Consider the following 25,721-nt stretch of genomic DNA (forward strand, 5'->3'; position numbering starts at 1 on the left):
ACCTTGCCAACTGAGGGCCGAGGAAAGGTCTTTTTGTGGAGGATGTGGGTACAGAAAGCCATGCCTGCAACACGGTCGCAAGGTTGTGGACCCACCCCACCCACCCATAGCCATATCTGCCCCATATCTGGAGCCAAGTGGCCCTCCAGAATATGTCCATGAAGGAGGAAGCTGAGTGCAGTAGGGAGGCATGTGTGCCCCAGAGCTACAGTGCCTGGATCAGGTTCTCAGACCATGCATGTTACCAGCTGTTTATTTCTGAAATGCTTTTAAACCTCTCTGTTCAACTTTCAAGTGGGGATGAGACAGTCTCACAGAATTGTGAGGATTAAATGAGTTATTACATGCAGAGTGCTTACAACAGTACCCGGCCTGTGGGACATCTTCAAATGTTAACTGTTGTCCCTGACGACTGGGGATACAGCTCTCTTCTATTCCACAGCCTGAACTATGGTTTCTGGGACCAGGTAGGTTTGGATGCTTATTGTGGGCAGGACCAGACTGGCCATACAAAGATAAAAACGCTTAGAAGCACTACTTTTGGCCATGTCTTAAGAGATAACCAGGTAACACAAATGCAGCTTGTACCTCTTAGAATACTGTGTACTTTCCTCATTTATTTTAAGAAAGACACACTGATGGGCCATTCTATGGCAACAATTTTTAAGAACAGTGATGAGCCATAGACAGGGTAACACACAGGCTGAGGAGGAACATGCCCGAATGACCAAATCCTGGCACTGGCAGAGAATGGTCATTAGCGTCACTGAGAAGTTCATGAGTGATGGGAAACAAACCTTGTATTTTCTTTTTGCCTTCGCAAACTGGTATAAAAATACTAAAAGTAAAAATATTACCAAAAATATATTTAGCGGGAGTCAAGGAGGGGCCAGAAGCTGGGACTCCTCCCACTGTAGGCGGGAGTGTTTTATGTGTCCACATGGCCTTGCTGGCTAATCCAGTAAAGGGCAGAGGAGGGCAAAGTGCAAAGGGAAGAGGAATCAAGACAGCTGGAGAGTATGCACTTGGACTAAATTCATGTTCGAGGGAAGTTGTTTTCTCAACCAAAGATGCATGCAGTAGGGTTGTTTTGTTCCAAGACTCTGAGGCTCAGGTACTATAACTGGGAAGCCCCAGTCCGCTGAGGGTCAAGGTGCCATTCTAAAAGCCATTGCTGAATATGGAGAAAGGCAATGTCTTGGGCAGACACTGGTGGCAGAGTGAGGCGAGCTCAGGTGACGAGGGAGAACCCAGGCGCCCAATCTATCAGCTGGAGATTGGGAAGACCTGACAAAAGAGCATTAGAGGAATGTGAAAGGGGAGACTGCAGCAATTATTTTTCCCCCAAGAGCTGGCAGTTTCGGGGGGCATTCATGGGAGCCCACAGCCAATGATGACTTTTAACAAGGTTTACGGTGCTAATCCTCTTCCCAAACCCTTTCCCTGGGCAGAGCGGAACTGCCACTGCCACTGAGTTTGACCATTGGGCAATTCCATGGTAGACCAGGAGAGCTCTGGTGCATCAGATGCGGGAAGTGGGTCTAGATCTGTTTCTCTGGCTCCTCTGTCTCTCTAGTCCTGTTGAGGGGGTGGGGAGACTGGCTCCTTCGTGATCTTGTGACGGCATAGTCATGGGTGCGCTGGGAAGTCTGTGCACTGACTGGGCAGGGAGCAATCCCAGATTGAGGGCTTTTGGGCTGCATGGATTCTGGTGCAGGAACAGCTGCCGGTGCCATCCCCGGGATAAAGGAGGCTCTCAGGGGCACCTGGTCTCGGCTCTGGCTTGACTGCAGGCATAGGACCCGTGGCAGCAGCTCTCATTAAATACAAACAAAATGAACATTGAACTCCGCTGAGCAGCATCCCACAGGGATTCAAGGGAAGAGGGTGATTGTTAGGGGCAGGTGGGTCACATGGTTGGTACTACAGGTAGGGATCTATAGCAGCGAGCAGGTTTTCAAGTTTTTGTGGAATTGGGGGCTGCCGATGAACATGTGGGGGCCCAGTGTACAAAGAGCTCCAAGTCACCCCTCAAAATGCTGCTTCATCTGCAGCTTAGTTAGTAGGGGAGAAAGCATGAGTTGCTGCTGACCCCCTCACAGATGCCTGCCCACACTGGCAGCCTGTACTCGATAGAAGGTGAATTGAGAATTCCACCAGGAAAAAGACTGTCCTCTTCTGTAACTTGGGAGTTGAGGTGCAGCATCTGTGGGGCCAGTGGGCTGCCCGACTTGATGGAGAGCACCTCCACGGACTGAGAACTTGCCACTCTTTTTCCCACAACGGTGGACTTGCTCTTCCATATTCATGATGTGGTGTGTTGTTCCAGTTTGCAGTAGTGCAGGCTCCCGGTCCTTTGTGGTGAGGGAAGGGGACAGTGCTACCAGGGGCTGTGTGTGTGTGTGTGAAGGCACACATGTTATTTTATCTCTGTGCTTTCTACTGAGAGCAGTGAAGGATCAAAGATGGAGAAGGAACTGTACCTGCAGGAACAGAGTATCGCTGCAAGTTTGGGGCATAGACAGTCCCCTGCCAGGGAACGTCACGATGCTGTTGACCATGTCTTGACCCATGGAATTACTCCATGGATAGCTCACTACTGTCAGAATGGGACAGTCTTTAAATAGAACACCCAGATGGAGGAGAGGAAATGCCCACTTCCAAATGCAAAAGGAGAAATTCAAAGCTGTTTGCTCTGTGAACACTCGAGACCTTCCGAAAATTGGATGGAAGAAGTGCAGGGACCAGGATGCAGCAGTTCATATTCTGGGGGCGAGGAATACATCCTCTAGCACAGTGGACACAGAGGACTGCCAGCCAAGGGAAAGAGTGGGTCAGAGCCTTTGAGGACTAGCTTTGGGGCTCTAACTTGTGTCAGCTGCATGTTAGGAAATGGCAAATCACAGAAGTGGAGAGGGTCTAGAACACTGTGAAGTGGCTGGATTGTCACATCTGAAGCTGAGCAGGCCCCTGACGCTGTGTGTGGGGTAAGGACAGTGCAAAGCAATTGGAGGTAATGTCTACACAACCTAGCCCCTACTTAAAGGTACCATCCCAGTGTCAGAGTAAAGGTGAGGCCCAAAGGAACTGGGTAACTCAAGAAGTTTGATCAACCTGTCTCCCAGAGGTCCTGGAGTTCTGAATGCTGGGTCTGGTTGCGATAACCAGAATCATGGACTGTGTAGGAGGCCAGATCACCACATTCCCCAAGGGCAAATGGGGTGATGATAAGTGACATGATGTCACCAGTTAGGAGGAGCTAAATCAAGAGGGACATACCATTCAAATGAGTTGTCCCAGAAGAAGAAGAATATGGGTAAGCAGCCAGTGGACACTAAGTCAGAGAGATCTGAGAAGATGGTTTGAAGCAGAAGGTGGGAAACATAATTTGGGTAACTCTGGGGCCAATGCATGGTGACTGCACTTTCCCTACACTGAGAAAGTGGGTGGCTAAGAACAAAGGGTTCCACTGAAAGTAGAAACCCTTTTATATAAAAAAAAGTGAGTGAAATGCTTATTGGCCATTTTTACTTTTTTGTTCTTTTGCTTCTTCCCCTGGTCTTCTGCAATTTTATAATTTCTCTTAATAGTCAAAATGTAAATGTGATCATCTAATTTCTGTGTTGTTAATGAAGCTTCATTTTGGTTACAATATTTGATAATTCAGACTAATTAAACATTACTGTTATTCAACTGAGGCAGTTCTGAACTAGGAGGGCATGCCATTCTTAAATTCTCAAACCCACAGTACCGTGAAGGTTGACTCTGTAAATAAAAATTCCATCTTCACCGAAGTTTTCATGGCTATTCTCTGGAATGGATTCGCTTACATTCAATAATTAACACACTTGGTCTCGAAGTTCTGCCATATAAACTAATCCTATCACTTTTCTCCAATATGATGTCTCTGATGCTGAATGAGGTTTGCAGTCTGGTTGAAAGCTTTTCCACATTTATTACATTTATAGGGCTTCTCTCCTGTGTGAATCCTCTGATGCTGAGTAAGGTGTGTGCTTCGAATAAAGGCTTTCCCGCAGATTTTACATTTGTAAGGTTTTTCTCTGGTGTGGATTCTCTTATGTTGAGTGAGGGCTGAATGATCACTGAAGGCTTTCTCACATATATTACACGTGTAAGGTTTTTCTCCAGTATGAATTCTCTGATGTTGGGCTAGGGCTGATTGGTCCCTGAAAGCTTTCTCACACAAACCACACCTGTAAGGTTTCTCTCCGGTATGAATTTTCCGATGTCGAGCAAAGGATGAATTATCCCTGAAAGCTTTCCCACATTCACTACACTTATAAGGTTTCTCTCCAGTATGAATTCTCTGATGCTCTGTCAGGGAAGAGTTCACCCTGAAGGCCTTTCCACATTCGTTACATTCAAAGGGCTTCTCTCCTGTGTGAATTCTTTGATGCTGAAGAAAACTCGTACTCTGATTAAAGGCTTTTCCACATTCATTACATTTATAAGGTTTCTCTCCACTATGAATATTCTGGTGTTTGGTAAGGTGTGCCCTGCACACAAAGGCTTTGTCACATATGTTACATTTAAAAGGCTTCTCTCCAGTGTGAATTCTATGATGGTGGGCAAGGTGTATGTTTCGGATAAAAGCTTTCCCACATAAGTTGCATTCGAAAGGTTTCTCTCCGGTGTGAATTTTCTGATGGTAAGTGAGTGAGGAGCTCACAGAGAAGGCCTTGCCACATTCTTTACATTCGTACGGTTTCTCGCCAGTGTGAATTCTTTGGTGGTGGATAAGGTGTGTACTCTGGTGAAAGGCTTTCCCACATTCTCTACATTCATATCGCTTCTCTTTAATAACAGTTTTCCGATTTGCATTCAGTTTTTCAGTATGAACTTTCTGATGTTTATTAAGGGTTGAACTTTTAGTGAAGACTTTTCCACACTCACTACACTCAAAGGCTTTTTTGCTAGATTGAAATTCCTGACTCTGATCAAAAGATGAGCTCACAGTGCAGTGCTTCCCAGGTTCATCCCTGGCCTGGGCGTGGAGCACAGATGGGGTCTTCTGGTGAGCAAGTACCCCCTGGCCTCCATGCTGCCATTCCAACTGGCAATCGTATTTCCAGTGGTTATCTCTAGTGAATCCTTCCTTTATCATCCACTGATCCAAGTCCTGATCAGGAATATCCGGCTTGGGAGGAGAGTTCTTACTCACAGGCATAGTCATCCAGTCTGAAAGACATCAAACATAAACGTATTTTTTATCTAGTTAGGGTAAGAAGATGAGCCTGTTTATAATGCTGACAAAGAGGTTGCCATTTTGAAGGCATCTTGAAGGGAAGATAGGAAAGGAAAGGGTAAGAGAGGTGAGCAAAGGACGTAGCCGGAAGGGGTTGATTTAATGTCAGATGTATGAAGCAGGACAGCTTGGGAGCTTGAGTTCAGAAGTCACAGGCCTGGGATGGGAGATCCTGAGTACAATATTCATTTTCTTTGTGACTACAGATAAGTTATCTGACTTTCTAAGCCTCAAAAAGCCTACATAGACCTTACTATGCTAATAGATAAGAAAAAAAATGTACCTTGTCCGTTTTAATGGTACGGTGTTTGAAATAACCTACATGCAGCCTAAAGAAAACAGGGAAACTAGAGGTCAACACTTGGGAGAAAAGTCATTCAACTCCTATAACTAATAAAAGCAACATTCTTATTTTTTTTTTTTAAGATTTTATTTATTTATTTGACAGAGAGAGATCACAAGTAGGCAGAGAGACAGGCGGGGGCGGGGGGAGCAGGCTCCATGCTGAGCAGAGAGCCCGATGTGGGGCCCGATCCCAGGACCCTGGGATCATGACCCGAGCCGAAAGCAGAGGCCTTAACCCACTGAGCCACCCAGGCGCCCCCATTTTTATGTTTGATACACTCATTCAGATGGGTAATAAAAAAGCCACAGTAAAGGCTGTGTAAAACACTCATATCTGCTAATAAAATTAGGACCTCCTACTACTAGTGAGGAAGTAAAGTCTTTAAATCCATATGAATAATATAACATCTATATGAGGAAAATGCACTATGAAGATGTGTATGTCAGGAGGGAATATTAGGAACAAAGCAGTAAATCTGCCTGGATATACCCAGTATACCTTAGAGGGTGAGGCCCTGACTGGGGAAAACGGTATACTAGTCACTAGAAATGGGACTCTGCTATTAGGATATGGGCTGTGGTCCCACTTATTATTTCACAGAATTATTTCTCTCCCCACAGACAAATTCTGCACTTACTCAATAATTGTCTCCCTTGGTTTCACGGCACAGGCATACCTCAGAGAGACTGCAGGTTTTGTTCCAGACTGCTGCAATACAGTGAATGTCGCCGTAAAGTGAGTCAAATGAATTTTTTGGTTTCCCAGTGCATGTAAACGTTATGTTTAAACTATACTGTAGTCTTTTCAGTAGCACAGCATTAGGTCTAGAAAAACACTCTACATACCACAATTAAAAAGTACTTTATTGCTAAAAAGTGCTAACCAGCACCTGAGCTTTCAGCAAAATCTTTTTGCTAGGGGAGGGTCTTGCCTCAGTGTTGATGGCTGCTGAAGGCTGGGGTGGCTGTGACAATTTCTTAAAATAAGACAACAATGAAATTTGCTGCATCGATGGACTCTTGCCTTTCAGAAATGATTTCTCTGTAGCATGAGGTGTTGTTTGATAGCATTTTACCCACAGTACAACTTCTTTCAAGATTGCAGTCAATCTCTCAAACTCTGCCTCACCTTTATCAACTAACTTTATGCCCTATTCTAAATATTGTGTTGTCATGTCAGCAACCTTCACGGCATCCTCTTTGGTAGATTCCATGCCAAGAAACCACTCTTTTTGCTCATCTGTAGGAAGCAACTCCTCATCTGTTCAAGTTGTCTTGAGGAGCTTGCAGCAATTCAGTCCCATCCTCAGGCTCCACGTCTAATGCTAGTTCTCTTGCTCTTTCTACCACATCTGCAGTGACTTCCTCTGCTGAAGTCTTGCACCCCTCCAAGTCACCCATGAACCTTGGAATCAATTTCCAAACTCCTACCAATATTGATTTTTTTGACCTCTGACCATAAATTATGAATGTTCTCAATGGTATCTAGAATAGTGAATCCTTTCCAGAAGTTTTCAGTTTTATTGCCAGAATTACCAAAATGTGACACAGACATGAAGTGAGCCAACACTGCAGGAAAATTGGCATCAATGGATCTGCTTGAAGCAGGATTGCCAAAACCCTTCAATTTGTTAAGAAATGCATATCTGCACAGCACAACAGAATGAGGTAGGTCTGTATTAACAAGCAGAGTTCTGGACTGCATACTAGTTTTTCCTATGTATTTGTGATTATCTGCCTTTTATGTTAAGTCTCTTTAAGACTTTGTACTAAGAAATGAATGATAAAAGCTAGATACTACTTTGCAATGATGCAAAGATTCCTGGAAAGTCCTATCAAGAACAAGCCTCCTCATTACTTTTTTCCTACACACTCCAGAAAATCTACAAAGAGCTATAATCAACAAAACAAACTAAACTAACCTCTTTACTTATCTGGAAAAGAAAGTTAAACAGGTGCATTTTAAAGCTAAAATCCTGGTGAGCTCAGACTAATGTTGCTCAAAACAAAAATGGTCAGTTAAATGCCAAGATTGCCAAATGTTAACACCTTAAGGGCTGACTCTCATTTCTGGACCTGATAAAGTAAGCTGTGGCAGACATTCCTGCAGAAAACAACTGGAAAATCTTAATTGATAAACAAATTTCTATCTAAAGGCATCAGATGTCACTCAAGGCCAACCTGATAGTTCAATATTTGGGCGAAAAGGGAAATACAGAAAGGTAATCCCAATACTTACTGGTTTTTTCCCTTATAGAATTTGCTGAATTCTAAAACCTCTCAGGACAAGAGGTCAAAGCTAAGCAGAATTTCAAAATTTTCTAATCTTAAGAAAATATGGAGCCAAAATCTGAGACCAGGATTTTCCAAAGAAGGGGTTAGTGGTCACAGTAAACATGTAAAGCTCTCAATATGCACTCCTGGAGGGCTACAACCTAGTAGCAAGGGCAAAGAAGAGATAGGCAAAGCTTTATATAAACACCACAGCCCAATCTCCATCTAACACATCCCTGGTTGGATTAAGGTGGTTCCCTTACACTCATTGTCTGCCAGAAAAAAAGGCAATGTTCTCTGGAGGAATATAACATCACCCAAGACCTCTTCACTTCTTCAAATACAATATCAAAGATTCAATCAAAATGTACCAGAGTAATAAGAAATTAAATCAAGAGAAAAAACAGATAATACACGAAGACCCACAGAATTCAGACATCTAAGTTATCAGACATAGGTTTTGAGTTAACTGTGATTAATGTGTTCAATTATACAGATAAGAATGAGAATTTCAACAGGAGATTGACCAATGAATCAAATGAAAATTCTACAAAAGAATATAATAATTGAAATTAAGAACTGAACAGATAGATTTAATAGTATATTAGACATAGTAGAAGGGAGCAATAGTGCAATGGAAAAATACATAAGCAGAAAACATCTACAGTAAAAGTTGCTGAAGAAAGTTAAAAAAGAAACATACTAGTCATGATGAAGAGACTGAACACATGTGTGACAAGTTCTGGAATGGGAGAAGGAAACAAATGGGGTAAAAATACTATTTGAAACACACAAAGGCTGAAAAATGAATTTGAGAAGCACCCGAGATTCCAAGCAGGATAAATACATAGAAAATTCAACTAAGCACAAAATGACTGATTTTATCTTGTTTAATCTTGACAAGTTTAATCTTGACAGTTGTTTGAAAGGAAAACATATACGTTACTTTTAAAGAATTAAAAAAAAAAAAGGGTGGCTCAGTTGTTAAGGATCTGACTTCCGCTCAGATCATGATCCTGGGGTCCTGGGATGGAGCCCTGCATCGGGCTCTCTGCTCTCTGGGAAGCCTATTTCTTCCTCTCTCACTCCCCCTGCTGAGTTCCCTCTCACTGTGTCTCTCTCTGTCAAATAAATAAATGAAATCTTAAAAAATTAAATTAAAAAAAAAAAAGGAAGAAAAAAGGTAAGACTGGCAGCCATCTTTTCAACAAAAACAGTGGAAGCCAGAAGACAATGAACCAACATCAGGAAGTGTTGAAAAAACATAACTGCCAAATAATTCAATAGAAAGAAAATATCCTTAAAAAGTGAATATGAAATGGGTATTTCTATACAAATAAAAACAGAGACTGTGTCACCAGCAGACCCATATTAAAAATCAAACAAAACACAGTAAGAAGCATGTTCTAGGCATCAGAAAATCCCAGGTGGAAACATGGAAATGTAAGAAGGAATGAAAAGTAATAGAAAAGTAAATATGTGAATACATGTAAGTATTATTGCACACAATAATTATGTCTTGAGAGGTTGAAAATATATATGTAATTAAATACACTTAGCAGGGGCACCTGTATGGCTCAGGGGGTTAAGCCCCTACCTTTGGCTCAGGCATAGTCTTGGGGTCCTGGGATTGAGCCCCACATCAGGCTCTCTGATCAGCAAGGAGCCTGCTTCTCCCTCTCTCTCTGCCTGCCTCTCTGCCTATTTGTGATCTCTGTCACAAACAAACAAAAACTAAGATTGTAAGACTGGATTTAAAAAATCCAACTAAATGCTTATTAGAAGAGAAATACCAAAACATAGGTATAGAAATATAGAAAAGAATGAAAAGGATTTATGAAGCAAGCAGTAACCATAAGAAAGCTGGTATATAAAATCAGACAAATCTTACAATATTAGAAAAAATAGACTTTCAGATATTTCACATTGACAGAAGGGACAGTTCTTCAGGAACATATAACAAATCTACATTTGTACATAAACTTCACAATGTATAAAGTAGAAACTGAGTAGAAACTGAGAAAATGAAAAACAAAAACAGAGAAATCTTTATAATCCTAGCAATCTGTGTTCACACACCACTCTCAATAACTCAGAAATCAAACCTTTAATAATGGAGATGCTCTCAATAATCTGATAAACAAATCTGACTCAAAATAGACTTGAAAACAATACCCAACAATGACAGAGCACATATTATTAGTACATAGAGAACGTCTACCAAAACTGACCTTATATTGGCTGTAAATGAATACATTTCACAGGAATGAGAATACTCAAGAGTATGTTCTCTGAACGCAATGGAATTAAGCTGGAAATGAACACCAAAATACCAAAAAGATACTTAAAAAACCCAGATATTTCTAAATTAAGCAATACATTTCTAAATAACTGATAGATGAAAGAAAAAAATCACAATTAGAATTTAAATGATAATAAAAATATTTATTACATCTAATAAATGAAACTGATAGGATGCAGCTACAGTCATGTGTACATCTCAAGAAATTAGAAAAATAGCAAATGAAACAAAAAGGAAAAATAAAAGGAAAGATAAAAAAATTAAAAAGACAATAAAAATAAAAAAGACAAATAAAATAAAACTAAATAGACAAATCAATAACTTAATAAAAATTGAGACTTCTAGCAATACTAATCAAAAAAAGAAGGCAGGGGCGCCTGGGTGGCTCAGTGGGTTAAGCCTCTGCCTTCAGCTCAGGTCATGATCTCAGGGTCCTGGGATCGAGCCCCACATTGGGCTCTCTGCTCAGAAGGGAGTCTGCTTCCTCCTCTCTCTCTGCCTGCTTCTCTGCCTACCTGTGATCTCTATATGTCAAATAAATAAATAAAATCTTTAAAAAAAAAAAAAGCACACAATAATTATGTGTGTGCCTTACTAATTACTAATGATCACTAAACACTAATTGTCAATAATGATTACTAATGTTACTAATTGACTGCTAATATCAATTACTAATATCAACAATTATTAATATCAATAATGATAAAGACGACATCAGGACAGATTCCACAGAGACTTATAAGATAATAACTTAATGAGGAAACTTTATGTCAATACGCTTGGGCACTTAGAGCAAGGCTCAAATTCCTAGAAAGGTACAAAAAAAGAAACAGAAAATTTGAATGGTCTTACATCTAATAAATAAATTGAATCTTCATTTTAAAATGTTCTTCTCACAGAGGTGCCTGGGGTGCCTCAGTAGGTTAACTGGCTGGCTTTTGATTTTGGCTCAGGTCATGATCTCAGGGTCCTAGGATCAAGTCCCATGTCAGGCTTTGTGCTCAGTGGGGAGTCTGCTTGAGGATTCTCTCTCTATCCCTCTCCTTTTATCCCTCCCCCAACTTGTGATCATACTCTCTGCCCACTCTCTCTCATTCAGATAAATAAATCTTTAAAAAATAAATAAATAAATAAAAACCTCTCACTGCGAGACTGCCAGGCAGAGATGGCTTCAGTACTGAATTTATATGAACATTTAAGGGAGAAATAACACCAATTTTACACAAGCTCTTTCAGAGAACTGATGAGAACAAGTATTTCTGATTGGTTTTATGAAGTTAGCACAGCCTGCCAGAATATGATGAAGACAATTAAAAAAAAAATTCACTTTTTCTCATCAAAACAGATGCAAAGTTCCTAAAAGAAATATTCAGCAAACCTATCAATAAGAAAAGATCAGACAACTATATAGAAAATAAAAGAAAAACTTATAGGTACTTTACAAAAGAGAATATTAGGAGCACATAAGTGCTGCCGTTGGTTAGGTGTCCGACTCTTAGTGCTGGCTCAGGTCATGATCTCGGGGTTGTGAGATAAAGCCCCGAGTTGGGCCCCACGCTCAGCGGGGAGTCTGCTTGAGATTCTCTCTCCCTCTCCTTCTGCCCCTCCCACTTGTGCTCTCTCTCTCTTTACAGTAAATAAGTGTTTTCCAAAAGAGGAGGATATTAGATTAAAAATAGAGATGATCAATTTCATCAGTCATAAGTTGAACCATAAATCCTCTAGAATGGTGGAAAAAAAAATTTAAATGGTAATAGTAGGTCTATAGAGAATACAGAACCCTCGCATACTGCTGGTCTACCCACTTTGGAAAACTACTTGGCCGTGTCGACTAAAGTTTGCATACTCATGAACATAGTACTCATAACTACATACCCAAGAGAAATGTACATTTATATTCTCTAAAAGCCATACAGGCATATTCAAAGCAGTACACTTCATAATAGCTCCAAGCTAGAAATGAATCAAATGTCTAACAACAGTAGAAAGCAGAAATGTTGGTAGGTTTACAGAGTGAAATATTGTACATCAGTGAGAATGATCCAACTGTTGCCATACGTGCATGAATCTCAAACATACTGTATGATTCCATTTATACAAACTTTGAAAACAGGCAAAACAAGCCTATGGTCAGGGTAGTAGTTATCTTTAGAACAAAAGAAATAGAGGGGATGCGAAGTTTCTGATGTGCTGGTAACATTCTCCTTGTTACACGTGCCAGTTATACAGTATTTACACAGCAAAAATGTGTTGAGTTTTACACTTATAATTTGTGTATTTTCCTGGGTTAGTATTACTATAAAATATTTTTACTTAAAAAAATCTAGCAGAAGGCTTTCAAAAGGGATATACTATGGCTCAACAAAAATAACCAAATGCTGGCTTTCTTTTCTAGCAGCTGCTGGGTAGTTATATCTATTAAAGCCTTTTCTTGATTGTGGTCCTAAAATCAAATCATGTACTTTAAAGAGAATATTTGTCTTCTGAATATTTAGTGTTTCAGGAGAATACTCATGTAATTAAGAGGGGAGTCAAGTGCATCCAGTTTTCCCACATTGAAGATGAACTGAGGTTAGGAGAGACTGGACCCCTGCTGAAGATCTGAGCACAAGGAATTTGCACTCCCTGGGGCCCCCAGGTCACTTCAGAGTGGGCTGAATTAAGAAGCAATACCCCTAGCTGCATTGTCCCATGTTACAAAAAACAAAGTATGGTCTTAAACTATATAACTCCAGGGTTTCATACAAGGCATGCAAGTGGTATGATCAAAACCCATTTACAATGTACTCGAAAGGTCACCCCCAGGAAGGGATCAGAAACTAACCTGATTTACTTCCAAATTACCTAGAGTTTCAGGAACTGGCACCATCAGGTACCTCTGGAAGTGGGGAATGGATAATGGAGCATTGCTTTAAGGTTAGTTTACAAAGCTACTAGGCCCCCACGTTCCTTCCCCCAGTCCGAGAAGCCTGGGGACTCCCCTCTCCCAACTTGGCAGAAGTCCCAGCCTTTCCTCTTGGAGGGAGTAAATCGAAGGTACTCTGGACTGATGACACCAGGGCAGCTGGTGGCAGGAGGTGAAACACTCAAGCCCCATTTACCCACTAAAAGTTTCCAGAAAGAACCTTGATCCTCCCACCGTTTACCTGGGCAGACAATCAGGGACTACAGGATACAGGAGGAAAGCTTCTAACAGGAAAGCGATACCAAAATAATCAAAGAGAAAAATTTGAGAACACAGAGCTTATGAAGAGAGAGAAAAATGTTTTTAAAAAACCATTATCTTTAGAGGTAAAATATTTTAGCCATAAAATGTGAATACTAGCATATAAATAAAGCAATATCCAGAGGAACAAGAGTTCTTGGAAATTAAAAATGATGGCAGAATTGGAAAACTCTGAGAATTCCCACTGTAAAACAATTAGAAAACCAGAGCGGTGGGAAGAGAGAGAGAGAGAAAGAAACAACTTTTTAGGCAATGGACAAATGACAGGGAAAGATGGAGATCCCTGGAAGAAAGCAAACAGACAAGGGAAGGCCAAGGGATTTAGCCCCGGGGACAGTGTCCAGTTCCCAGCACAGGGACCAAAACAGCCCAGAAGGCTCAGTGAACTGAAGTGACAGAGCCCAGGATTCAGGGAGGCTGAGGCAGCTAACATTTGTGGCCCACTGAAAAGAAGCTGTGGAAACTGAATCTGCAGTTTAATACCTTCCCATGGAGAAAACTCCTGGCCCAGAAAACTTCACTGGGTTGACCAAGCGTTTAAGGAAGAAATAACACCAATTCTGTACAGATTTTCCCAAAAAATAATAGGGAAGGGGAAATGTCCAAATTCATTTTATAAGGCTAACATTACCCTGATATCAAAAACAAAAATATTACGAGGAACAGATCAGACTAATTTATCACGACTACAGATGTAAAAATTTAATCCAGCAATATTTTGAAAACAAGAAATGAAAACCAAGTTGGGGTTTTCCAGGAAGGCAAATTTGATTTGATATTTTAAAACCAATCAATGTAACTGATAAACATAGCAGCATCTTCAGGATTTGGAAAAGCATTCGTGAAAAATGCCATATCCAGTCATGATAAAACTCTCATCAAATGAGTCAACTTCTTCAAACTGACATCAGGAGGATGTCTGTCTGCAAAATAATCCAGTGACAGACTCAATTGTGAAAGATAGAGTGATTTCCCCCGAGAGAGGGAATAAGGAGGGGTGGCCCCTTGCAGAGCTGCTGCTAAGGTGCTGGAGTCCAACCCAGCACAGTAAGGGGCACCTGGCTCTTGCGTCCCCTGAAAAGAGTGTCCCAGTTTCAACACACAACTACTGCACAACCTGGGATTCCTGCTTCTAGGCACGTACCTTGGTGAGCACAGATGTCTACAAAGAGCATATGAACTAAAATACAGCCACATGAAGAAGCCTTGTACCAGACTGTTCATAGCAGCTTTAGTCAAAACCTGAAAATAGCCAAAATGCTCATTAACGATGACTGAACAGAGCTATCACCATATGACAGGGTGCTAACTCAGCAACAGCAAAGAATTTCTGACATGTGAAACAACAAGGAGGAGCGTCAGAGATACTGTGCTAAGTGACAGAAGTCAGACACAGAAGGCTATGTGTCCATTCCTGTGAAATCCTGGCAGATTAGGGTTGCCTGGGTTATGGATGGGAAAGGGGATTCACTACAAAGAGGTCAGAGGGAACTCTTAGGGAGAGCAAAAACGTCATTATTTGGAAGCAACTATATCAAATAATCAGCTAAAGGAAGAGAAAAGGGACTATCTCTCCAGAGGGGAGAATGGGGAAAAGGGGGGGACAAAGGGGCCACTCGTTTTTTATATTCAACACTGTAGTTCCATGAAATACATGTATTACTGTGATAAAACTTAATTATTAAAAATAAGAACAGGTACGTGGCTCAGTGGGTGAAAGCCTCTGCCTTTGGCTCAGGTCATGATCTCAGGGTCCTGGGATCGAGCCCCGCCATCAGGCTCTCTGCTCAGCAGGAGCCTGCTTCCCCCTCTCTCTCTGCCTGCCTCTCTGCCTACTTGTGATCTCTGTCTGTCAAATAAATTAAAAATCTTTAAAAAAAATTAAAAATTAAAAAAAAAAGAATTTCTGTTAGTAAAGAAGAGAAACTATAGGGTGACACACATATTAACTGATAAAATACTGGGTTCCTATTATATACATATATATATATACACCATATATATATATATATTACTGTATAAAATCCTGGATTCCTGAAGACATACGACTTTTTACAAATGAGTAAGAAAAAGATAAAACTATAATAGAAAAACAGGCAAAGAATAGGAACATGTAAGTCACAGAACACAAATTAGCAACACATAAAAAGATGTCCAATTTCACTAGGAAACAAGGAAATGTAATTTCTAACCACAGGGAGATACCATTTCACAGGAGTGGGACTGGGAGAAAAAGTCTAACAGTTCCCAATTTTGGCAAGAGTATCAAGTAACAAGAACTTGCGTCAACTATCAGTATAATGTGGAACAACTAATTTAATCAGTAATCTGGGAAAATCTAGCAGAGTTGATGAAGCATATACCCTTAAACCCAGTGTCTCCACACCTAAAGACTCCCGAAGAATGCCCATGCGTATGAGGAAAAGCATATAAGAATATTCGGTCAGCATTATTCTATACAGCAACGTCCAGAAACAACCTACAGGTCTACCAGCCACAGAATGGAGAAGCTGATGTATCACCGCTGAGGGAGTATCGAAGGGCACAGCTACACATCTTAGCAAGGGTTGAAAAGTACAGCCTGTGGAAAGATATCTGCTGTACAATAACACATGGATCAAACGTTAAAGCACGCAAAGCTGATTGTGACTGCTCAGAGCCAGAGATACATGTGGAAAGACCATGATGAGGAACAGGGCTGCTGGTGATAAGCTAGTGGCTCTGGAGGGTATTGAGAGGTGGAAGGGGCAGTGATGCGGGGCACATCAGACTCCATGGGTGCCCCTCCGTTTTGTTACTTTGGCTGGACAGTGGGGGTAGGGGTGCTGTTTCCTTACTCTTCAGGTAAAAATACCACTGATTCTTGTTTGTATACAGAACATACAGACATCAAAATATGTTCATTTTAAAATAAATCAAGGAAATGACCACAAGTGTCGAAGTAAAATTACAGCCTGTAAGAGATATAATTAAAGATTTTTTTTTTTTTTTTTTTGGACAGAGAGAGATCACAAGTAGGCAGAGAGGCAGGCAGAGAGAGAGAGAGGAGGAAACAGGCTCCCTGCTGAGCAGAGAGCCCGATGCGGGACTCGATCCCAGGACCCTGAGATCATGACCTGAGCCGAAGGCAGTGGCTTAACCCACTGAGCCACCCAGGTGCCCCAAGAGATATAATTAAGAGCTGAATCTCCGAAAAAAATTCCCAACCAATTTAAGAGGGAGAAAGGAAAAAAAAAAAAGCAGATAAAGTTGGAAATGGGGAAGAAGACACAATATAAAGTGTTAAAGTTTTACATGAATGCTTTGCCCAGTTGTGAACGAATATACTTCATGGCTAAAAAAAAAAAAAAACCCCAAAACCCAAAAAATAAAAAACAAAAAAACCCAACCAAAACCAAACAAATAAAAAACAAACAACCCCCACCAACAGTTTAAAGCTAATTGGTAAAATGTATAACCAATGTAACAGAAAGAAACCTCAAAGGATTAATAAATACGGAAGAACTATGAAAAGTTATTAGCACATGACCCAAATTAAGGGACCAGGTAGTTATCCATAGGTTCACTGAGTAAACAATTTCTAGATGACTGAAGCTCTTCTGGAGGAAGGGAGAGCATGAGTTTGAGGGTCAGATGGGTTTCAATGCTGGCTTCACCCCTATCCTGACTTGCCAGGAAACAGCAATGTTAAATCTGTCCAAATGAGTTAACCATGGGGAGGCCTGGTTTTCTGTAAGCGGGGTTGCCTCTCAGGTAAACTTGGACCTGCCTCACAGGTTGTAAGGACTGAATGGGGCAATTCACATAAATTCCCTTGGAAAACACCTAGCACGGTAGTAGTTCCCGAGTGCTCAAATGCCAACTCTCTTCTCCCTCTGCTAGTGCATGGCCCTGAGAAGAGAAAACCTATCAGAAGGACTTCTTCTCCCTACAACTGAAAATAAGTGTCTGTTCTAAATCAGGAGTCACTGGTGCAGCAATGGAGAAATTCTAGATGGCATTTTGAAGTCCTCATCAGTCATCATGAAGTGAAACAGAAATAAGAAAAAAAAACACAACAAACTAAAAATGATCTAATGAATGCTTTAAGAATACTGACAGAGAGAGACAAGAGGGCAATAGATATTGGAAATGACTACCATTTCTCTACAGCAGCAATTTCTGGCTAAGAAAACAGAAGATGGTTCTATTCAAAAGTAAAAATAAATCTTCAATAGATAATGAGAGGAACAGCCACAAAACTTTATTGGGAAATATAAAGTAAGACTTCTTCCCATGCCTGATCAGTGCTAACCACTGGTCATCCCTCCAGAATCAGCTCAAGGTTTTGGGGTGACCAAAACCTTTTTCAGGAAGACGACGAAGTGCTGAACCCTGAGAGTCGGGAAAGGCACTGGGAAGGCCTGCAGTATGACCACCTGGTTTTTCAGGTCATTACCCACACGTGACTGTCAAATTGTTTCTAGGGACAAAACTCCTTCATCTTCATATTCCCCCCACCCAAGTACAGGAAAGAATTCATGGTAATGAGGAGTAATGGAAGAATAGAGGAGGTTATGCTCAAGTGCCAGGACAGCAGATAAGGTTCTTTTGCTTAATTCCTCCATGCCCCCCTTCTTTTGTCAGAACCCTGCTTGTATAGTACGGAATGAAATACTAAAAATGCCTTAGCTTGGGTATAACAGAACACACAAATTCAGAATGCTACCAGGTAAGTTAGAAGAGATTTCTTTGGAAAACTGAATTCTAGAGTTAAGACATTTAAATTCCAGAACAGATTGAGTCCTAGACATTCCACGTATAAATCCCTGCCTGTTTTGCTGGGTGAAAGATCAGTACCAAAAGGTTTTAAAAAATACTTCATAGCCTGCAAAACGCCAGCTCAAACAGAAATGTCGTAATGCCTTAGATAAGGCAATATGCTCTCTTAGAAAATTTAGCACCAAAGGGAGGGGCACCCACCGGGCTCCTTGAGACAAGTAACAATCACTAAACTGTCACGTTCTCTATATGCTCGGGCTACAAGTCTATGCCACTTACCAGGTGCCAAAGGAGGGACCTGGCCAAGTGTAATCCTAGCCACACTCTCATGACACTTCCTGCATGGTGAGGTGCTGACAATAGGCAGAGAGTAATTAAATGTTGGCTGAATCTGTGCACACACAGATGTACAAATACAAAGGTGGCTGAAGAAGCATGCAGGGTTTAGCTGGCACGGCTGCTCAGAAGGCACATGGTTAGCCGGCCCATCTCACCCTGCCGTGTGTGCAACCTGGTGAGGTTCCTCATCACTGAGAACCGCCAGCAGAGACCGTACTTTGAGATGCTAAACAAGGCATGGGGCAGGGGGAGCGGCCTAGGTTACACTGGAGGCCTTTTCCAAACTGAAGATACCAAATAGGGAGAAAATTCATGGATAGGAGGGCCCCCATGCACACAAGGACCAATGTGGCAACCAGATGCTGCGGTGAATGAGAAGGGAAAAGACAGTGTTCCTCAGTCTGGAGCATTTGTGGAGGCCCTCCTGGTGCCTCCCACACGCAGGGCTCTTACCAAGACAGAAGCTTCCCGACGTGTCCTCCAGTATCCATTCTTCTCCTTTTCCCAGTCGGGAAAACACATCTGACTGGGGTCCTAAGAGTCCTGTTTTTGGGGGGAAAAATGGACCACATCTTATTCATACCAGTGATAAAATCATTGCAAGTTAGAGACCTGGTCCTCGGGACTTCCTGGAAAAGGTGACCCGATAGGAAGGCCAGGGGACAGGTGAGTTCTTCAGAAGGAAGAACAGAAGCCTGGGGCCTGACACAGACCAGCTGTTCCCATGTCCTTCTCCCTGCTGACACAGAGAGAGGATTCAGCCCTGTCGCCTTTGAAGCATCTGCACTTAGACTCCAAAGGGGTTGCGTCCTCAGGACACCAGGGGTAGGCATGCAGCAGCCCTGAACAGAGCATCATCGATCAGCCCACTCCCAGCCCAGTCTTCTGTGTAGAACCAGTTTGAGAGTTTCTAAGGGTCCCTAAGGGATCCCCATGTGTGAAGCTCAGCCCTCGGAGGCCCCAGCTTACCCAGTGAGACCAGGTTGCTGTAGTTCTCCAGCATCACATCCCTGTAAAGGGCCCTCTGAGTAGGGCTCAGCTGTGCCCACTCGTCCCGGGTGAAGAGCACGACCACGTCCTTGAAGGTCACTGATTCCTGTAACAGCAAACCCCATCCCTGGTGACCAGCGGTGACCCCCTCCCGTGGCTCTCTGGGAAGAGCTGAGCCTGGCAGGCCCAGGAGCCCGTTGAGAGGTGCAGGACAGTACAGAGTGGGCTGGAGTTCTACGACAAAGTAAGCATTTCCTCAGGGTGTCCCGGGGCTGAGCTTTTATCAGACTTTGCTTCCTGCCTTGAAGAAACACGTTGTGTGGAGAAGATAGGCTTCCTCAGCACTGAGACTTCATTCTTGCTGTTCATTTCGCCCCGAACATTTTCTCCCATTTCCCTCAATATGCCCTCCTCCACCCCATGACCTAATCCTACCCAGACCTCAGCCTCCACAATTCCTCCTGGCACAGCCGTCCTCAACTCCCTTCTCAAGTGAGCAGGCCCAGCAAAGCACCGTCCCACTTTACTGTGGGTTCTTGTTTACTTTCAGATTCCCCCCGCACTGGACTGTTAACTCCAAGAAGCTAGGGACTGTGTCCCCATCTCTCGTCTTCCCGGCATGTCTTAGAGAACATGGCCCAGCACCTATTACTTGTTGCTGAGCAACTCCTTCCTGTTTGTCTTTGGCTGCTCACCTACTCACCTCCAACACACGAACACGGTTCCCACAGGAACAGTTATTCTGGACAATATGACCTTGTCCCCTCTGATCACAACTAGTGCCTTGCTTAGAAACTCTTGGCTGAGAAGCCAAGAGAAGTGGTGTGCCCTGAGAAGGAGTTAAGGAGAAGCCCAATGTCAATAAATAATATGTCAATATATCTACAAGAAGAATGTCAATCTATCTATCTATCTTTATATCTTTATACAGGAGGAACGGGGTCAGGCCTCTAACTGAGATTGGATTAAGAGAAAAGCTCTTGGTTAGGGTAAAAAAAAAAAAAAAATCAAGCCCACCCTCTCCAAACCTCTACATTCAAAACTTTTAAGTCAATTTTGGGGGGCGGGGACCCTGCAGCAACTCCCCACTCACCTGGACCATGGGTGGCAGGTGCCTGACAGCCATTCCTTCTCTGATAAGCCCTTTCAGAGACTGGCAAAATGGGACCAAGGCTAGAAACTTCTACACACCTGTTATGAGGAGAACTGGGTTAAAGGAGATCAGAGGACAGACAGTCCAGACTGAGGCAGTGAGCATTCCCATTCTAGGAGTCCCCCAGTACCCTGAAGCAGTAGATTCTTGGTTCCTATTTGTTCCCAATTCTCTCTCCTCTTTCTTTGGATAGTTTTGACGGCTTCCACTGTCAAGGGGATCCCTCCACATGCGGCCATTCCCAGCCCCACACTCTCTCCCAGCATCTAAGTCAAATCCTCCACATCTTCCCGTATCTTAAATACGTTGGGTTTTCCTTGCAGAAAGCACCCTTCCGCCCCAGATCTCGGGATTTCTACCCTCCCCCTGGCCTTTACCCTGAAGTTACCTGACAGGTCTCAAGAGAAGTTTCCCCCCAGCCTGGAAGGAGAGTGGATGAAGTGGAGAAAGATGGTCTTCTTTCTCCTCCAAAGGCAAGCTACGAGGGCTGGGTCGTCACTGCCAAGGCCTCTCGGGCCAAGCCCCTCTCTGACCTCAGGCCTCTTCCCCTCCACCCAGTCTGGATGACAAAGAGCCAGAGTGGGCGAGAGGCAGTGCATTTGTGTGTCTGGGCGGCGGGGAGTCTCCTTCATACAACCGGCCCTCCGGCCCTCTGCCGGGTCCTCGCGGAAGCTGCTGCCGCGACTGCGGCTGCGGCTGCCGGGCCTCGGCGAGGTCCGCAGACAGGGCTCCGTCACAGCCCGGAGCATCCACCTCTGGAGGCGTCCCCCGGCTCCCCGGAGTCGGTTCCTCCGAGACACACGCAGAGGCCTGGACCGCATCCTCCGCCACATGCGCTCGCACATTCGGACCCTAAAGCCAACAGCCTGAACCTGGCCGTCCTCCCCTTTCCTCTGTGGAATCAAACCTCAGTCATATGTCCCGAGAAGTTTGGGGTATCGGATCAGCGTCCTCCGGCACGGACTACTACCCGTACCGAGTTGCCGTTCTTTCCCGCAGCCCTGCCCCCCAGGACCCGACTACCCCACGGCCGATCCCGCTCTCCCGACGCGGCTCTGCCCGCCGTACCTGGTCACCACAGGATTGCCCTTGGAGGAGCCTCTTCCCGCGGCGAGAAACCGCAACCGCCACATCGCAGGCTGAACACAATGAGCTGGAGTCGGCAGCCCGGGTCGGAACTGCGCTTGCGCGTTGCCCGGGGAGCCGCGGAGCAGAGTACCCGCGAGTCCTAGAGCAGCAACACTTCGGCTTCCCAGACTCCACTTCCCAGAGGGCGAAGCGGCGGCCAGCGCCAGCCCCTGCGTGGGGCGGAGAAAGTGATATCGCGCGCCTGCGCAGACGACGCCTTCAAAACGACGCCCGGCAGCTTTGAGCGCTGAAACTACATTTCCCAGAGGCCACGGCAGGCTCTTTGGCGTTCCTCTTAGGGCAGCTAATTCTCCCGGCTCTAAGCAGCACGTGCGGGCTTTCGTTCAGTCCAAGTCAGGCTCGGCGTCCTCCTCAGTCCTGAAGTAACGCCCGGGAAAGCAGTGACCAGCGAGAAGTTGACGCGGTTAAAGTCGGTCCGTCGCCGCGGGGAGCGGATCGGAAGCGGTACCGGAGGACGTAGTAAGAGGTGAGAAGCCGCAAAAGGCGCCTTCCTGAAGGAGCATTGCGCGGAGACGACTTGAGAGGGCGGAGAACGCAAACCATTGTAGCGGTGTGGCCCGGGGGATCGGCGGGGGCGCGAGGCCGGGGTACGGGGCCGGCGGCGGGGACCAGGGTGGCGGCCTCGGGACCCGAGAGAAGCGCGGAGGAGATCGAGCGGACCTGGGGTTCGGCGGCTTGCCGAGGCAGGAAGGAGCCCAGAGGCCGTGGTGGGATTCCTTTCTGCGGGGACGGGAAGGGACAGGGTGACTTGTGGAGAATCCCACGCCGGGTTTTTAGTTGCCTTTGAACACATGTTTTCGCGAAGCTCGGGGAGGAAGGGGAGGTTTTAACTTTGTTGGCGGTGATTTTAGTAAAAAATGTGACCAGAGGTTTGTCAGGGGACTATTGCTTTAGGAAGCGGTGTCAGTGACTTAGGTCCCACGACGGCGTTTTGTTTGGGGTTTTCTGGGAGATTTCATCCTCTCGACAACTTTGGGAGCACGCGTGTGTCAGGCACTGTTCTGGGGGCTGGGGAGAGAGCCGTGGAACCTGCACTTAATGTCTCTTCGGAAACCTGTGAACGGGGCCGTGGGGGTGGGGTGGGGATGATGTTAAGGCCATTGGGGAAATCCTTTTTGAGGGGAGCACGTGAGCAGAGACTGGACTCTGGTGAGGGAGGAAACCGTGTGAATACGTGGGGGAAGAGCTGTCTAAGGGGAGGCGACGGGGAGGTCCCACGACTGAAGTGTGTGTTTGGTGAGCCTGAGGCTTTGTGAGGCTGGAGGGACTGAAGAGGGCCCGGTGGGCAAGAGAGCGTTGCACGGGAGGTTCCAAGCGGACCGGGGCCTTGCAGGCCATCGGAAGACCTTTGGATTCGTTCCGTGTGTGATGGGCAACCAGCGAAGGAGTCTGCGCGAGTGATGTGGCCCAGCACATTTGGAAAGAATCGCTGGTCAGCTGCAAGGGGAGAAGAGACTCCGGTGGCACCCGGGCAATACAGGGAAGCCGGGTAGGAGGCTGTTACAACAGTCCCAGGGGCGGACAGCCTCCCAAGACATACCGACTTTGTGTGTGCACCGAATTTGTTTTGAGGGTCTAGTGATTCCAAGATAATTTTCCGGATGCCATGCTAAGGAGTCTGGGTGTTATTTTGTTTTCAAGTATATGAGGATGATAATATGTGTTTATGGAGCACTGTGTGTTGGGCACTTTTATGAGTACTTTACATGGGTATCTTCTGTAATCCCAAGCTGTGCAGTTTGCACTACTAACAATAAGTGAAGTACCCACATGTTCAGTGTTTTGCTGGAGGTCTCATGTCTAGTAGCTCGAACCTGGTGTCTTGGCCCTGGGATAGAGAAGAGGTGCAGAGACTGTCCTCCTTACTTGTTGACCAGAATGACTGAGAACTGACATACAGGGACCTAAGGCGTGCAAACACTCCTGAAAAAACAGTGCAACCTCTGTATAGCTGACTCATTTCTCCAGCTGCTTCTTTTATAGGTTAATGTTTCACCAAGTTTTGAGTTATTGCATTATCTTAGGCTTCAGTAGGTTTCATATTTCCTCTTCTCCTTGTCCTGTGCCTTCCTTCTGACCCTTTATTTTGCTGGTGTCTTTCATTTTCATCTACTTTCTATCCATCTCTTATCTCTGCCTCCTCTAGAAAAAATTTGTGAAGGCAGAGAAGGAAACTAGGTGTAAGGGACAAATATTAAAGATCTAAGTTTCTGAGGATAAGGTTGTTTCATTCCCTCCGTCTTTGTCCAGCCCTCAAGAGTTAGAGCATAGAGGTCACATAGCCCAAAGAGACTGACCTGCCCAAGGGACCCAGTTCCATAGGGAGCCTCTTCCATTGCCACCCACAGACGTGTGACGTGTTCTGTACCCATCACTTTTTGATTCCCACCTCTCCTGGTGAAAAATTTCCTTCCTTCGAAAAAGGTTCCTATAGCTTCTGCCTCTGCCCCAGTCCGGTTTTCCCACTTTGAGCTGCCTGTCTCCTCCATGCTGTACCTTCCACTCTCCCACATCTTTCCTTTCAGCCGCCAGGCAAACACACTCTCGTCAGACTATTGGCCACATCAACACCTTGCTCAAACCTCCTTTTCTTTGCCTACCTCCACTTTAGAGGCTGGAAGTGTATTTAGTTTCTCAGCCTCCTTTGCTGCTGGCCTCCATGTAACACAGCTGTTGTCAATGAGATATAAGCGGAAGTCCGCTGAGCAATTTCTGGGACAACCTCTTTTGATAAAAGGCACAGATGTTGCTGGTGCTTCCCACCCTCCTCCTTCCTGCCTTGAATCGGATACTTTACCTGAAGCAGAGCAGCCATCATGTGACCATGATGGAAAAGCTATCAAACTAAAGATATTGAATTTTGCTTTGAAACAATACCACCCACCTCCAGATTTGTTAAGAGGGGAGAAAAAAAATCCCTGCTTGCTTGTAAGCCTTGTTAACCGGGCTTTCCAGTATTTGTAGCCATAAAGCTCTTCTGATAGATATACCCGCTCTCAATGCCAGTCTTCCTCTAGTTATCTTTCTCTGTGTCTCCTTCCTCAGGCAAGCTAATGAGTCCTTCCACTCATTCTTCAACCTACTAATATTTAGCAAAGGCTTTCGGTAACCAAAACCAAAGGCCATTTTAAATTTTTATCTCACTTTAACCCTCCATGGCATATGAAAGTATTAACTATTCTTAACCCACTGAGCCACCCAAGGCGTCCCAAGAAAGTATTAACTATTCTTACCTTAGGTGAAATTCTTTCACTTTTGTGCTACCATCTTCTAATTTTTCCTTCTGTTTTTTCATTTTCCTTCTGGTTGCTGTTTCCTGTCAGCTCCTACTGGTTCCACTTCCTCTACCTCCCCCATTCAATGACAGTACTCTCAGAGCACCCTTCATAATTGTCCTGCCAGTTATTCTAGTGTCTGTCAGGAATCTTCACTAGGATACCCACAGACTCATTAAAATGCCCCCAAACTGAACTTACCATGTTCCCACAAAAATGGGTCAACTTTGTGTGTTCTTAATTATGGTACTCCATCCATCCAAGTAAATTCAAGTTTCTACATTTAATCAATTACCACATTATCTAGATTCTGCCTCATTATTGCTTGAATTCTTCCTTTCCCATCCCAGGCCAGTTTTTAGTTGAGCCCTTAAAAAGCAAAGAATAGGGGCACCTGGGTGTCTCAGTGGGTTGAGCCGAGCTGAAAGAGTTAAATTGTGTGGAGCTTCTGCTAACTTGCTTTTCTCTAACTGCTCTGCTGCTTTGCGGGTTGAACCTTGAGAAGTAGGAGCATGGCCTTCCCCTTGTGTTCCCCTCCATTCCCCCGAGGCCCCACATTGGGGCATCTTAAGCACGTTTCCTGCTTAAGAAATGTCCTTGAGGGTGCCTGGGTGGCTCAGTGGGTTAAGCCGCTGCCTTCG

General features: G+C 44.3%; 2 protein-coding genes across 5 annotated transcripts in view; one reads left to right on the plus strand and one right to left on the minus strand.

Annotated features, from left to right (window-relative positions):
• Positions 1-597: 597 nt before the first annotated feature.
• Positions 598-24,965, minus strand: ZNF454 (zinc finger protein 454). 4 transcript variants are annotated; one of them, XM_082723597.1, is made up of 6 exons: positions 21,725-24,965; positions 20,597-20,694; positions 20,207-20,332; positions 19,483-19,804; positions 18,967-19,056; positions 598-5,199 (listed from the first exon to the last, which is right to left on the minus strand). In XM_082723597.1, the coding sequence occupies exons 4-6, from the start codon at positions 19,514-19,516 to the stop codon at positions 3,884-3,886; spliced, it is 1,440 nt and encodes a 479-aa protein (XP_082579723.1). In that variant the 5' UTR covers positions 19,517-19,804; positions 20,207-20,332; positions 20,597-20,694; positions 21,725-24,965; the 3' UTR covers positions 598-3,883. The 4 variants fall into 4 exon arrangements, with proteins under 4 accessions (XP_082579723.1, XP_082579721.1, XP_082579722.1 ...); XM_082723595.1 differs by lacking the exon at positions 20,207-20,332 and adding an exon at positions 21,045-21,215 and having other exon boundaries at positions 19,483-19,609; XM_082723596.1 differs by lacking the exon at positions 20,207-20,332 and adding an exon at positions 21,045-21,549 and having other exon boundaries at positions 19,483-19,609.
• The window catches only part of PROP1 (PROP paired-like homeobox 1), a gene marked incomplete at its 5' end in the record, with an annotated part of 94,756 nt that continues 90,607 nt past the window's right edge, over positions 21,573-25,721 (plus strand). Inside the window, 2 exons of the mRNA XM_082725207.1 lie at positions 21,573-22,018; positions 22,216-22,271. Coding sequence (XP_082581333.1) covers positions 21,573-22,018; positions 22,216-22,271 — 502 coding nt within the window. The remainder of the gene's footprint in view (positions 22,019-22,215; positions 22,272-25,721) is intronic.

The sequence above is a fragment of the Mustela nivalis genome (genome assembly GCF_964662115.1).
Source record: "Mustela nivalis genome assembly, chromosome: 3".
NCBI lineage: Eukaryota > Metazoa > Chordata > Mammalia > Carnivora > Mustelidae > Mustela > Mustela nivalis.